The sequence below is a fragment of the Numenius arquata genome, chromosome 1, assembly GCF_964106895.1.
Source record: "Numenius arquata chromosome 1, bNumArq3.hap1.1, whole genome shotgun sequence".
NCBI lineage: Eukaryota > Metazoa > Chordata > Aves > Charadriiformes > Scolopacidae > Numenius > Numenius arquata.
In genome coordinates this window covers 21,529,561-21,543,244 of record NC_133576.1, presented here as the reverse complement: position 1 = coordinate 21,543,244, position 13,684 = coordinate 21,529,561, and the positions used below count along the sequence as shown (strand labels likewise).

General features: G+C 45.5%; 1 protein-coding gene across 1 annotated transcript in view; it reads right to left on the bottom strand.

Annotated features, from left to right (window-relative positions):
- The window catches only part of NECTIN3 (nectin cell adhesion molecule 3), a 47,661-nt gene extending 44,905 nt beyond the window's left edge, over positions 1–2,756 (bottom strand). Inside the window, exon 1 of the mRNA XM_074154217.1 lies at positions 2,448–2,756. Coding sequence (XP_074010318.1) covers positions 2,448–2,670 — 223 coding nt within the window. The 5' untranslated portion in view covers positions 2,671–2,756. The remainder of the gene's footprint in view (positions 1–2,447) is intronic.
- Positions 2,757–13,684: the final 10,928 nt, after the last annotated feature.

Genomic DNA, 13,684 nt, shown 5'->3' with positions numbered 1-13,684 from the left:
GCACCACATGACTCAGTACACGGATGCTCTGAACTTCATTGTTACTAGTATCTTCAGATTTACACGTACAAATAGCTTTGCAAGGCCATGTCAAGTCTGCAACTTCATCTTTTTAATCACAAAAGAGCAGAAACCCCCCTGAACAGAGGGAGAGGGAAAAAACAGCTAGTGCAAGAAGTTTGCCAACCCGATGAAAACTAAGTCTTCAAACCTTAAGGTTTTGAAACATAGTGCCTTCTTAATATTGAAAAAGTCAATTTACCACAAATAAAGCCCAACACTGTCTAATAAGTGTTTGCTATCAACTAAGCACTCTGAAGTTTTATGTATGGAAAATTAGACTGTTGGATGTATTTAAAGAGGAAGAAAAATAGGTCTTGAACACTTTTTAAAACATTCAGCCAAGCAGCTCTAGAGAGCACACATGCAAGAAGGCAATAGATCTTGTTTCTGTTATTTCAACAGTAACTTAGTTTAATAGCTGATGACCTATTAAAAAAAATACCGAGGAAAGCCACTAATTTAGAGACTTAATCCTGTAGCCAGGACATAATCTGTGCAACACAGACAAATTTCTGCAGAAGCACTTCAACTTTTAGACTGCTTCTCTAACATATAGTTAGTTAATCTTCTCTAAAGAAGCATCCCACTCATCTCTGGCTAAGGACAGTCACCTAGTCCACAGAACTCTTACACTGTAAGAGCTACTGCAGTTGTTATTCAGCTTGACTAGGACCAAATCTGTCCTCAACAAAATTTATGTGAGCACACTAGCTGAGTACATTGAAACAGTAACAGGTTCACCATCAAAACAACGAATGATGATGAATTACTCTTCCTCCTCCAAAATAAGCCCTATGTACATCAAGACCCACCATTCCATCTTTCCCATAGTTGCCTTTCTTTAGGTACAGCTAGAACATATGCAATTTAACAGGGGTGTATTTCAGAAAATGAATGTGTTTAAGCTTAAATTAGTAACAACCATCTTTTCTGAAAGCTACATCATTGCCAGAGGGGGGAGACTACTACATACAAGAGCACAGTCTTACAGCAGTAGTGCCTCAACTCCCTCCCTGAAAAAGCATTTCTCAGATGCTATATAACTGCTTTATGATGGCATGGCTTGCAAGTTCCTTGGTATTTTTATCACATGAACCTCCAGAGACTACCTCCTCTAACTTGTTCCTCCTTCCTTCAAAAGGGAAAGGACACGGTATACCCTATAATAAAATATCCTTGCCAACTATTCATTACTGCATTGGGAATACAACAGCAAGATGATGGGTTTCAACGTGCTCTTACCCAAGTCCACTCTTTTCCTCATCTTCTACTGCTGTAAAGATGACACTACACACACGACATCGCATGCAGTAAGAAACAAAAAATTAAAAAAATCCTGTTCTGATTTAGTTTCCAACTGCTACGTCGCTTGCATGTTTCCCCCAGCAGAAAGCACGGGTGGGTGGTGGTGCTGGTATCTGCCTACGAGCGGTCGGTCACACCAAGCCCATGGGGTCCCCGTACGGCAGTGTCCCCCAGCAGCAGCTGCTCAGGACGTGGGTGATGTAGAGCACACGAACCCATTCTTCCGAGAAGAGACAGGCGATCTAAAACCATAAGCTCATCGCCAACAGAACTGATTTCACCCTAACTCAGGGGAAACAACGACGCGAGCCAACAGCACCAGAGGCAAAGAGCGAACTACGCCCGGAGAACACGAAGACCCACCCTTCTGTCCTTCCCGATGGCTAAGGGCGTGGGGGGACGGGGAGAGGGGGGAGAGAAACAGCCGTGAATTTCCGCAAACAAACGAAAGCCCGCCGTTCCGGACGGGAATTACGGCGGATAACCTGCCGCCCGCCGAGGGCGGGTGGAGGGGGAAGCCCCAGCCCCGCCACTGGACCAGCGGCGGACTAACTTCCCCCGCCGCGGGCTGCGGCCGCTCCAGCCGGCCGGCGCGGAGCCGACCGCCCCGACAAGCTTGGCGGAGGCGCGCAGCGGGTAACGGTCCCCGCCGCCGCGGCCAACGAACCCAACGGCCGGCGCAACGGCATTCCCCGCCCCCGCCGCGGCCTCCCGGGTCGGCCGGCACCCGCTCCAGCCGGCGGCGGCCTCCAAGCATCTGCGCGTCCCGGCAGCGGCGCTCGCGGGGATTTCTCGGGAAGGCGGCGGGGGAAAGCGCCCATAGTTCTCCCGGGGTCCAGCTCCCCCTCGCTCCCGGGGGAAGTTCCTACGACCCCTGCCGCGTCCCACCCCGCCTTCCCCGTCGGCAGGGCGTCCGGCGGGCAGGCGACCGCCACCCCGCCCCGCCGGGCGCGCACACAAAGTTTCCCCCAACTCGGCCAAGTCCCCCGGCGCTGCCGGGGCTCGGGTTTCTCTCCTCCTCCTCCTCCTCCCGCCCCCTCGCCCTGCCCCGGCCGCCAACGGGAAAAAGTTTCACTTACTGCAGCAGAAGCGAGAGAAAACCAGCCCCAGCAGCCCCAGCCCCGGCCCGGGAGGCACCGCCGAGCGGAACCGCCGCCGCTGCTGCTGCCTCCGCCGCTGCTGCCACCACCACCGGGGGGAGGCACCGCCGCCGGCCGCCGGAAAAAGTTCCCGGCGGGCGGGAAGAGCCGGCGAAGGGGTGAAACCAGCGGCAGCCTCCACGGCGGCTTCGGCCCCTGCCATGCTCCGGGCTCGGCTCGCAGTCGCCGCCGCTACGACGCTCGCCCGTCTCCCGCTCCCCGACCAGCCGCCGCCGCCCCGCACCGGGTGCGTGTGTCACTGAGCAGGGAGGCGCTGCGCACCGCTCCCCGCCCTCCTCAGAGCGGGCCACACCACCCCGCCGCGGGGAGGGGGGGGGAGAGGGAGGCGTGCGCCGTGCGCGTCTACCTCGACCCCCGCCCTACCCCCCCTACTTCTTCCACCCGCCCCGGGGCGAGGCGCCTCGACTCCCCCCTCACCTCTCTCGGCTCTATGGACTCGCAGACGCCCCCGCGCACTGCGGGGGGGGTTCCCCTTGGCAACACTGGCGGCGCGGGGAGCCGGTGGGAAGGGGTGCCACAGTGTCCTCCCCCCGGGGGAGGGGGGCTGTTGGTACGTCCCGCCCCGCCCCCTCTTCCCTCCCCGCCACCGCCCCCAGCGTGGTCGGGGGCGCCGCGCGCCCCGGCGGCCCGGCCCGGCTCCCCACCCTCCCCTGGCCCCCCCCCCCCCCCCTCCCCCGGCCGCCTCCCCCGGGGAGGGGAGGCTCCGCTACGCGTCCTCCCGGCCGCTGTCCGGCGCACGCCGGCCGCGGGCCCCGCTGAGGCAGCGGGGTAGCCGGCAGGAGAGGGGAGCCGGGCCGGGCCGGGCCGGGCCAGGTGGCGGCTGCCCCGCGGCCTGGGGACCGGTCAGCAGCGTGTCCCCTGGAGGGCGGCGGGGGACCGGCTGCAGCCCGCTCCGCCAGGCGCCGGGCGCAATCACGGACGTTCCCATTCGGGGAGGGGCTGGAGTGGGGGGGAGGGCAGCTGCCGGGCTCCCCTCGGAGCGGCGGGGACCGGCCGGCGCGGCGGCCTCCAGAGGGGTGGCCGCCCGCATCCTGCGCTGGGCCGCTGGCGGCTTTGGCTGCGGGGTTTTACCGGCAGCAAACTTTCCCGCCGTTATCCCCTGGTCCCTTACTCTGCCGTTGGCGAACCCCTCGAGAGGGGACATGTAACGTCCTACCCGCTCACCACCGAGGTACCGGGCAGGGGCACCCGCTTCCACACCGCCTCCCGCCGTGGCCGGTGCAGGCGCCTCGGCAGCCTGCGGGAGGGGAGCGCGGAGCGCAGGGGAACGAGAAGATGCGGGCCCCATCCTGAGCCCGAAAGAGCCGGCCGCGTCCGAAGGCGGGCGCTGGCAAAGCGAAGGGGTCTGAAGCCATGCGGGAGCAGCGGGAGCCCTGGGCAGAAACCACCGAGGAATACCAAATATGGCCCGGTGCGGCCCTGGCAGAGGGGCCTGCGGGGTCCGGGGGGCGGCAGGGAGGGTGTCTATCACGCTAACGCCTTGCAGGGATTCTTGGCTTGTGGCACAGCACATAGCTCTGCTCTGGGTAAGGCTGTCGTCCGTGAGGGCAGAGGCGCTCCCGGGGGAGCGATGATGCCCCAGCCAGAGGCGGAGACGGATGCTGTCTGTAAGTAAGGCGGCTGCTCTGGAGGTGAAGAGGGGCTTCGTGTCTCTGCCCAAGGTCCCAGCTAAGGGCTGTCTCGGAATTAGAGCAGGCTGTAACCAGGTCACAAAATTAAAGGTGACTTTTCTTGGAAATACAGTTTCTTTGCTGCATCTCAGCACTGATAGGAACGTCAGTGTTGTGGGCACAGTGTCAATGGATGTATCGCCAAATCAGATTTTGGACAGCAAAATACAGAAGCTGGGAAGAACCGGGTTTTGAGACTTGCTCCTTTACAACCTAGGTGTGCTTTTTCATTTCAGATGCACTATCCTTGCAAAACTTCAGCGAAAATACTGAATAGCTGTGGATACCATACCTGCTGCTGAGACATCTCCTGGAAGAGGGTTTCATACAAGCCCTACATTTTCCACAAAACAGTGTAATATTTGATAACTTCCTTCAACGGTGGGCACGAACAGCAGTTTGTCTTGAAGCTACGCATGGCTAAGTTTATCAGATGCTCACAATAGTATGTTCATCCGGTCTTCAGCTACGCTGAATGTTTGCCAATTAACTGGCCTCATTAATTTGTAACTGTGAAACAAAACAGAATTCAGGGGAAGAGTTGCTAGAGGCAAAGTGCTAGCCATGATGGACATTCGACGTTCATCAACGTTTTGCTATGCAAACCAACACAATCGAGAGGACTCTCAAAGTTTTGTGATATCGATGTAATTCTGTAAATCTAATCCTCAGCTAGTACAAAACGGTTCTCGTGCCAATTTGCTCTGGGATTGGGACTCAGGATTGCTCAGGTGGTTCACAGGATCTTGTCCAAAAGTGCGTAAGCAGATTTGTATGACAGTTTGTTTAAAGGAAAAAAGAGTGTTTTCCCACTGTGCTGATACTTTTGAAGCCTGCTCCTTTACGCTGTTGCTGTACTCTTTGCCATTTTGATTCTGTGGAAACCAATATATTCCACCATGCCAATAAACCTGGATAAATATAATACTGAATTAATCATTAGAGTCCAATTTTTATTCATACAAAGAGCCTTTTTACTCAGGAAAATTGATGAGCGTAATTGTAGCAGAATAATTTATACTGGTATGGCTTTGCTGTTGTAACATTCCAGGTAGATGTTTTAATTGGATGTAATTATTCCATTTCCCTGTACAGATGAGTCCTATATAGATAAATCCCCTTTTATAGTTAACAGTCGAAGCAAATTGCATCTCATAATTACATTTACACCAAGTTTAAGACACTCTTAGGATGGGCAGGAAATACAATGGGGCCACAGTGTAATTGAGAGTGCAACCCTTAAAATCCTATTTGTGACAACTATAATCAAATTGTCATCTGCTATAATATTTTCATTTCTTCTCATTCCAAAACAACAAAATGCATTAAGTCTGTTTAAAACAAAATGTTTTGAAGGTCTAGAACCAAAATATGTACATCAATTCATGCAGGCTAAGGAAGCAAATGCAGTTTGTCATATTTAAACAGAACTGTGCCCAGTCTGTAGGTAACATCTTCCAGTGCCAGATTCAGCACTGTTGTAATCAGGCATCCTGGGGACTCTGTGATACAAAAGGAAATTTGACTTCATGATCTCCGGGCTAAATTTGGCTCCCCAATGCTTAGAACACTCCTGAAGGCATGATGCTCCAAACAATTAATCTTGCATAATGTTGAATAAATGCATATAGGACACACTGGCTCAGTTCTTGTAAATCCATTGTTACTGGCATATTTTTTCCATAAAAAGATGGTTTTCCACAGTTGGCAGCAGCCCTGGTCAAAAGCATCTTTGAGCTGTAGAAAGACAGAAGACTACAGTTTACTTCCAGTCCATATCTTCGTCTCTCTCTGGCCATTGTCCACCCACCTGCCCTTTCCTTCCCTTCCCCCCCCTGGAAAAAAAGCCCTTACCCTTCATTTAGACTGGGGCGCTTGGCAAGCATTTACTTCTCCGTTCTTAACCCTTTTGGTCATTTGAAAACAAAGTCCTGAAGCAGTGTGAAATTAACTTATATGCATAACATTTGAAGTGACGGCACAAATTCCTGCCGGAGTGAAGGGCTATTCACTTCAGTGGGAATCGGCAAATAGATTTGTAGCAGAACAATGTGCTTTGCTGAAAACTCTCGCTTCCATTTGAACGGATGGGATGGGGCCTCCCGGGTGACGCTTGCGCACCACCACCCGTTATGACCCTTTAAAATAAAACCACACCAAACCAACCCCAAACAAACCCTGCCCTTTTTCCACGCACTTTCAGCTGGATGCGATATTTAGCCCGTTATTACACGGAGTTTCTGCCATTTGCTGACAGGTGGTTGCATTTCCACAGCGAGTGACATTGTTGCTGCGTCGTTCCTCCAGCCGAAGTCAGAATAGTTGTGTCTCTGGCCATGCCTCAGCAAAACTGCAGCTAGAGTTACTGTTTTCTGTGCTGCATGGAGAAAGGTGCCGTTTGGTTCCTTGTCTAGAAGAGCATGCAAAAGCATCTCTGTAGGCTGTGTGGCAGGCATGATTGACAGTGGTTCCAGCAGGACCAAAGAACGTGGGCTGCATATTTATGTGCATGCGTCTCCTGACCCAGCGGTGGACTCGGTGCTCTGATCGACCATGATGGTGTTTGGGAAGGACTCAGGCAGCACTCCACAATGCACGGTTTGGCTTATTGCTGTTAAATTGTGCTGGATACACTTAGGAGTTTTAGGCGGAAGAATGCTCTATAACCATGACTGTTATCAAGAAATGACTAAGATTATATATTATATTGTAAATATTCTCATGTTTCCCATCTCTTTGCATACCATATAATGCAAAATGATCTGGGTTGTCATCTCATAGAAAAATCTATCATAATATTTTGATTCAAATCATAAGCAAGCTTAGCCAAAAATAACATACATACAGTCGCATGATATATGATATTTTAAAAATCCATTTGCCCAGCACTTTGCTTATTAAAGATGGCATACTTAAATCTTGTTTCAATCAAGGACTATCCCTTTAAGCAGAAATCTGAGTGACCGACTCCCTCTTCATTGCAAGTTACAATTAGGAAACCATGATTCTCTTGCACATAGAGTGGCCCTGCTCTCACACATTTGTGCAAGAACATTTATGTGTCTCAAAAAACTCCCAAAGCTCATGCTTTTTTCCTCAAAATAGTAATGCAGTTACTGACAATAATCACCTTTGACATCATGTCTCATACCCATGGTCAGGAGTACATATCATCTGGTCTACAATGCAACTGAGATTCCCATTGTCTCAGCCAAGAGGTTTAAGACTCCCAGCCGACTGAGTAATGCGTGTCTGACAGACAAAACATAATAGGCAAGGAAATGTTTCCAGTTAGATCTCTCCGATTGCCACTTACCTCATTGGAAAAGAGGACAGAAAACTTAAGGATTCCTCTCGGAAGAATATTTGCAAGTCAGACAATGCTTCCTCTATTTTCTTTCTGCTCTGCTTCCCTTTACTGTAGTCTCTTGCTGTCCTTCTGTGTGCTGGTATGCTTGTCTTTCTCTCTTCCTCCTTAACTATTTAGGTATACTTATCTAGAATTGTGATATTATATACTAATGAATACAAAACACCCTTGGTTCGTATGTATCTGTATGGACAAATGCATGGTTTGTGTAATTTGTTCTAAAACGACAACATTTCTTTCTAGGCACAAGCCTTAGGTGCTTAAGATAAGCAAAAAGAGAGCACGGAAAGGCAAGTCAGAGAAACATGATCGGGTGGAGAAGAGCATGCCAGTCCACTTGGATGCCAATTGGACATCACTATACTGCAGTCCCACTTCCCTGCCCTTGGCAGCGGTCTTGCCAGCAGCCACAAAGGCCCCCCCAACCACACCTGCACGGTCTGACTGATTTCCCTACACGAGAGAGAGCCACTGACCTGCCTGTATGGGGCCGAGTTTCATCCATCCCCTGCATGGTATAGTGGTGGAGAATGGATAGTTAGCAAAGGTAGTTCTGGCTCACCCCTGTAAGAGGATTCTTGCTGTTCCAATAGATGTTTCTCTCATGACTAAAGAAAACCAAAATGAATCTGCTTTTCTACAGGGTCAAAAAGAAGAAATATGAGTTCTTGAAAAAAAATTTATATCCCAATGAGGCTGCAGTTTTTTATTGCATACCTACATTTCACAGTGGTATTTTCATTGTCCTTATTCACTGACATGATCCCAGCCCCAGCAGGAGGTTAGCTCTTGATTCAAGGAAAAGGGAGCTTTAACATTCATTTCAATGGGAACCTTTATTCATTTTTAGTATCAGCACTGTTACACCAGCTTCACTTAATTATGGGAGAAGAAGCAGGTTTAGAATTCCCTGGAGGAACTTGCTGAGGTTTTTTTCTCAGACTTACTCTCTTCATCTTCTCAACCACTCCTCCCTTCGTCTTTTCATTTTTCTTGAGAGTGCTTATTCTTATCTTTAGAAATGAGCATATCTTGACAAGATCATTTAACTACTATAAATGGTGTAATCTTTTTTTCTTTTTTTTTTCTTTTCTTCTTTTCTACTGTCTTTTCCTCTGTGGATTGATTGTTAAATTCAGCAGGTTTTCCACAGTGGGATGAGTGGAGCACATGAAACCAATGGTTGTGTCTGCCTGTGTCCTAGGGATACAGCTTGGATATATAACAAGTGAAAGACTCATCAGGGTAAAGTCACAAGGTAACTGCAGTAACATACTGTATTCCTCCTGCTTACATCATGTTTTGTACTAGAAACCATATTAACTTCTGCGAATTCAAAAACCAGTGCAAGATTGAAACATGCCATGGGCTCACTAAGAAGCAGTTACCTTGTTATACCCTAGGTTTCTGCCATATGAAGCTTGTGTACATTGCAGTTTCTATGATGCCATTTTTGAAATCTGTAAAAATGAGTGTTGGCCTGAAACTAAATGAAGGTTCTAGTCTCTGAATGATTTTTGAGCACATTTTAAGTCACTTTTAAATCAAGTCTTTTAAAACTTTGAATGGCAAAGAGAAATGCCTATTAATTTTAGACAGCTATTTTTACAATTTTACATGTATAATTGAATTCAGAATTTGCCCTTCTACTTTCAACCTGAAAAAAGCAGCCCAGAATGCACCTACATGTTTTTGATCCTTTGAAAAAAATATTTGTAAACTGAAGGAACCTTATTAAACTTTAAAATCAAGTTGCTGTGCATAAAGAGTGCTTCATTTCTATACAGCTTTTTAATAGATGCTGTTAGAAGCACGCAGAAAATCTCTAAAGCTCTGCTTCCACCTGAGCATTCACCGGTCCGTCCCAAGGTGTGTCTTTACACGAAGACAGATACACTGGGGAAAATGGAAAGAGTTACTGAGGTTGAAGTCTTCATCTACATAAATATCTTTCACCACTTTGATGACTCCTATGTACAAGAGAAAGCTGCATTTATAAAGAAATGAATACCCTTATTCCTGTAAGGGAAAAGAGCGCCTTGATTGATAATAACTGCACCTAAATTGCAATTATGTAACTGTTTTACTTAGAAATCGCCTCATGATCAAAATTGTTATATAACAAGGAAAAAATCTGTTTAGATTAAGGACATATGAATAGTGGATTTTTTTTTCTTTGGTCATCCAGCCAAAATATGGGAAAAATGTAATTTCAGTTGTGCCAAACAAATATTGCTCAATTTTTTGGCTTTTATAAACATTTCTGACCCCTTCAAATTAGGTCAATTTCTAAACAAAAGCATCATTTAAATGTGAAGTATCAGCATTTCATTTTGGAAATACTTACAGTTTCATTGTTTCAGTCCTCCAGAATAAGACATTCTGCCATTTGCTGGAAAATGTCCCAAATTCACAAATGTTTTCAGATTCTGCAATAATGAGGTTTGGAGTAATATTATTTTTGTCGGGGAGCTGGGGGGGGTGGGGAGGGGGGGCGGGGAGGGAACGGAACAAGGGTACACCTACACCTTACTTAAGAGTTCACAAGGCCTGGGAATTTTTTTCCCTTAATTTCTAGTAATCCACTCAGAAAGGATTAAGTAATCCAAAACAGGCTACCCTGCAACAGAAATACAAAAGTCCTCTTTTCAGCTTGCACAAAATAAATCGGTTGAAGGAATATTTTATGTAAGGTGTATAATACGGAAACACCTGACATTCTTTCAATGTCATCCTTTAGCAGATGCAATTAAGGAAAAATACAGGCTTAACTGGCAAAGCACATACAAGTGTGTATGAAGAACCCAATTAAAAGAAAGAAAACTTGCTCTAAGTTGCATGTCCATGTAAATACCTTGAGAAACAAAGGCTATAAAACATATTTCTCCTGCCCACAAACTCACACCTGCTAATGCTTCATAAAATTAGTTGCATCCCCAATACTAGCCTTCAACAGCAAGTTCCAAGGCCTAATTATATATTTAATTATCTATTTTTTGTCAACTGATTTACATCCAAGTATGTTCAACAGCATGTCATCTGGGATCAATTCTTCAGTGATTTTATTATAGTTTCTATATAATGTTACTTTGGTATATCCACCCTGTTCCCACCCCTGAGCATATGGCATCTCTTTTTTTAATACATCCGAATTAGAGAAAAGTACCAGCATTAAATATGAATCTCTCGGCTTTTGACGGTTGCCAATCCTAGAGTTGTTTGCAAATGTTTTTGATATCAATTTCACTTCTGTACCACAAGTGCTTTGTTAACATCTGCCCTGCAACAGACGATCATTTTTATTTACTGATTTATTCATGTATCTATATTTTGGTGTGAAAACATAGTCATAACTCTTGGGCTTTAATCTACGGAAGGAATAGAGCAGAATGAAATGCAGTCAGTCACGCTTTGCACTTGAAAGGAACAACACCATTCTTTCTTTGTTTTCCGCGGTAATCCTACGTATAATAGGTAGAAAATAAATTGAGGTCTTTGTTGAAATTCTCCCTCCCTCAGCCAAAGAGCCATGCTTTCTCTCACGTACGTCGTCTATCAAATGTTGTTTAAGGATCTTTTTGCACCAGCTGCTATCCTGTTTCACTTTTTGCTTCAGCTAAGCTCTCTAAACAATTTGATGAGCATGAAGAATGATGTCAACCTGACAAATCCTGTTTTTCGGATTTTTCTACTGGAGTTACCCGGTTGTGAAGCACCACGACAGTGGCTGTATTCACTTTTGGGGCAGTGAGGGCCAACAGCCCCATTATCTCATGGGTCGGCAGGGTCAGAATCAAGTTTGTGGAAGTGCATGATTTTTCTGTTAGTCCCTTCATTTGTTACCTGCTGATAGTTATATGAACACAAAAATTTGTTAATATTTACAATTTGATGTTGTAAAGGACTTCACATGGTCCAGGAAGGGCAGCATCCAGTTCAAGAGCTGCATTTTCAGAGAAGACTCCATGTTCCCACTATACACTTCTGCTGTTGGCCTTGAGTGGGCTGGATATTTAACTTCATTGTTTCAAGCTGAAATGGCCATTTGATGTTAGTTTTAGACCTTCTTCAATTTTATCAGTTATGTTATTCCTCTGCTTGCAATCAATTGAATGAAATTAATTAATAATCAATTAGTAAAATAGGAAATGCAGAGAAGGAACAGATAGTCCCGATCATCCTTTACCCCTGCCACCTCAAATCTGACTCTTATGAGCATTTCAGAAACTGATGGTTTTCCATGAACTGAATAATGGCGCAACACTTTCGAAAGGTTTTACTAGCACAGGGTTTAAATAAACTGCATAAGTAGTTGTGGTTATGAGAGTAGCACAGTGATTCTAACAGATCTTGTTGAGGAGAGGGGGTGTTCAAGAATAAATGCCAACATTAAAATTATCCCCCAAACCCATGTAGAATTTCAGTAAGAAAGCGAGCACATTTTCACCAGGACAGAAAATGTTCGCACTTTGATAGCACAAAATGTATAAGAAATTGTAATCAAATTTTCCCAAGATTGTTGTCTGAGACTTATCTAAAATACTCAGTCCAAACCTTGGCAGCCATTTTTACCTGCATCATTTGTTGGTTGTATCACTTCAGGTTTCCCATGAGAAGCCTTCACCGGGGTCATACGCTCTCAGAAACACAGATGAATAAAAAAGCTTGTGCAAAATCAGAATAACTTATATTCTTATCGATAATATTCTTATTAATAATCTTAGAAATGAGAAAGGAAACTGACTTACGTGAAACAATACTAAAACATTTCACTTGTAAGGATATAAACACTGTGTAAGAACTGGGGAGCTGGCATTCTGACAGGTTGTATGGGAAGAGAAGGTGATTTTGGTGCGGTCTCTGCCAGTTCGATTGATAAACAGAAAACATTGCACTCTCTCTCATCTGTGTGGAAAACAGTATAAATTGTGTACTATACAACTCCTTTCCAGGAGGAAAAATGCTGTAGTTCTTAATTTTGGTGTATTATGAGCAGAGACTTATGACATTAAATATTAATTTAATAGTCCTTCACCAGTAATACATAAGTGTGTCTTTTAAGAGTTAAGGTCACAGAGGTAGAAGACAGACTGTAATTTATGGTTTTCTAGTTATATGTTACTAGGGGAACATTTCTTGTGTTTCAAGCAAAATAGAATTTTTGTTGCAACCCAGTCTAATATGTAGCTTTTATCTGCCTATGTATGGATATATTTATCTAAATAGGTATGTTAGATGCAACTTGTCTTATGAGTGACCTGATCCTGCAGACTTAAGACTTATGTGTACGCTTTATTTTATATGGCTGGTGTGACCAAAACAATGTCACTGACACATGTATAGTTCAGTCTGTGTGTTAACCATAGCAGTATAGAAGCCCTGATCTGCCTTGATTACAGTGAGTTGGGAAATTTCACCTTTTTTTTTTTTTTAATCAGAAAATGTAGGTGAATTTAAATCAAACTTTCTCACAAGCGAGTATTCACCATTTTTAAAAAGGCTGGAATTTCTGGTGCGAATGAGAATCTCCAAGACTAAAAGTTAGGTGAAACATGCAAAAACCTATTTACTGAATTATGTTTACTACATTAGACATCTTCAGGAGACAAGAGAAGGTGGCATGAACACTGATAAAGAAAGAAGTCACTCAAGTACTGATGTGGGGATATGCTATTGGAGACCCATATGCAGAATCTAACTCAGGCAAGAGAGGAAGCTCAGCCTGGGAGATGAAGCAATGTTTTATGTGAGGTGCTATAAGGCTTGTTTTTAGATATAGCTATAGACCACTCACGACTGTTAAGTGTAGACAGCTTGGAAAATGCCTGCTGGATTACTTTCATGAAACAGAAATACTGTTTCTTATTCAGCTGTTATGACTGTGTCTATTGTTCCTGCTCCATTTTACAGTGAATATTTTTACATCCTTTATTGTTATAACAGCAGGGATAGATAATTTTTTTTCAATTACTGGAAAAGTCGCTGAAAGTATACTTATAAAGTGACCGAAATTGTTCACACCAATGAGTGTAATTTGGCAAATAATTACGACTGAAAAAATATGGAAGCGGTATAAAAAGACCTGAAATGTTTCATTTCAGAAACACCAACTGCTT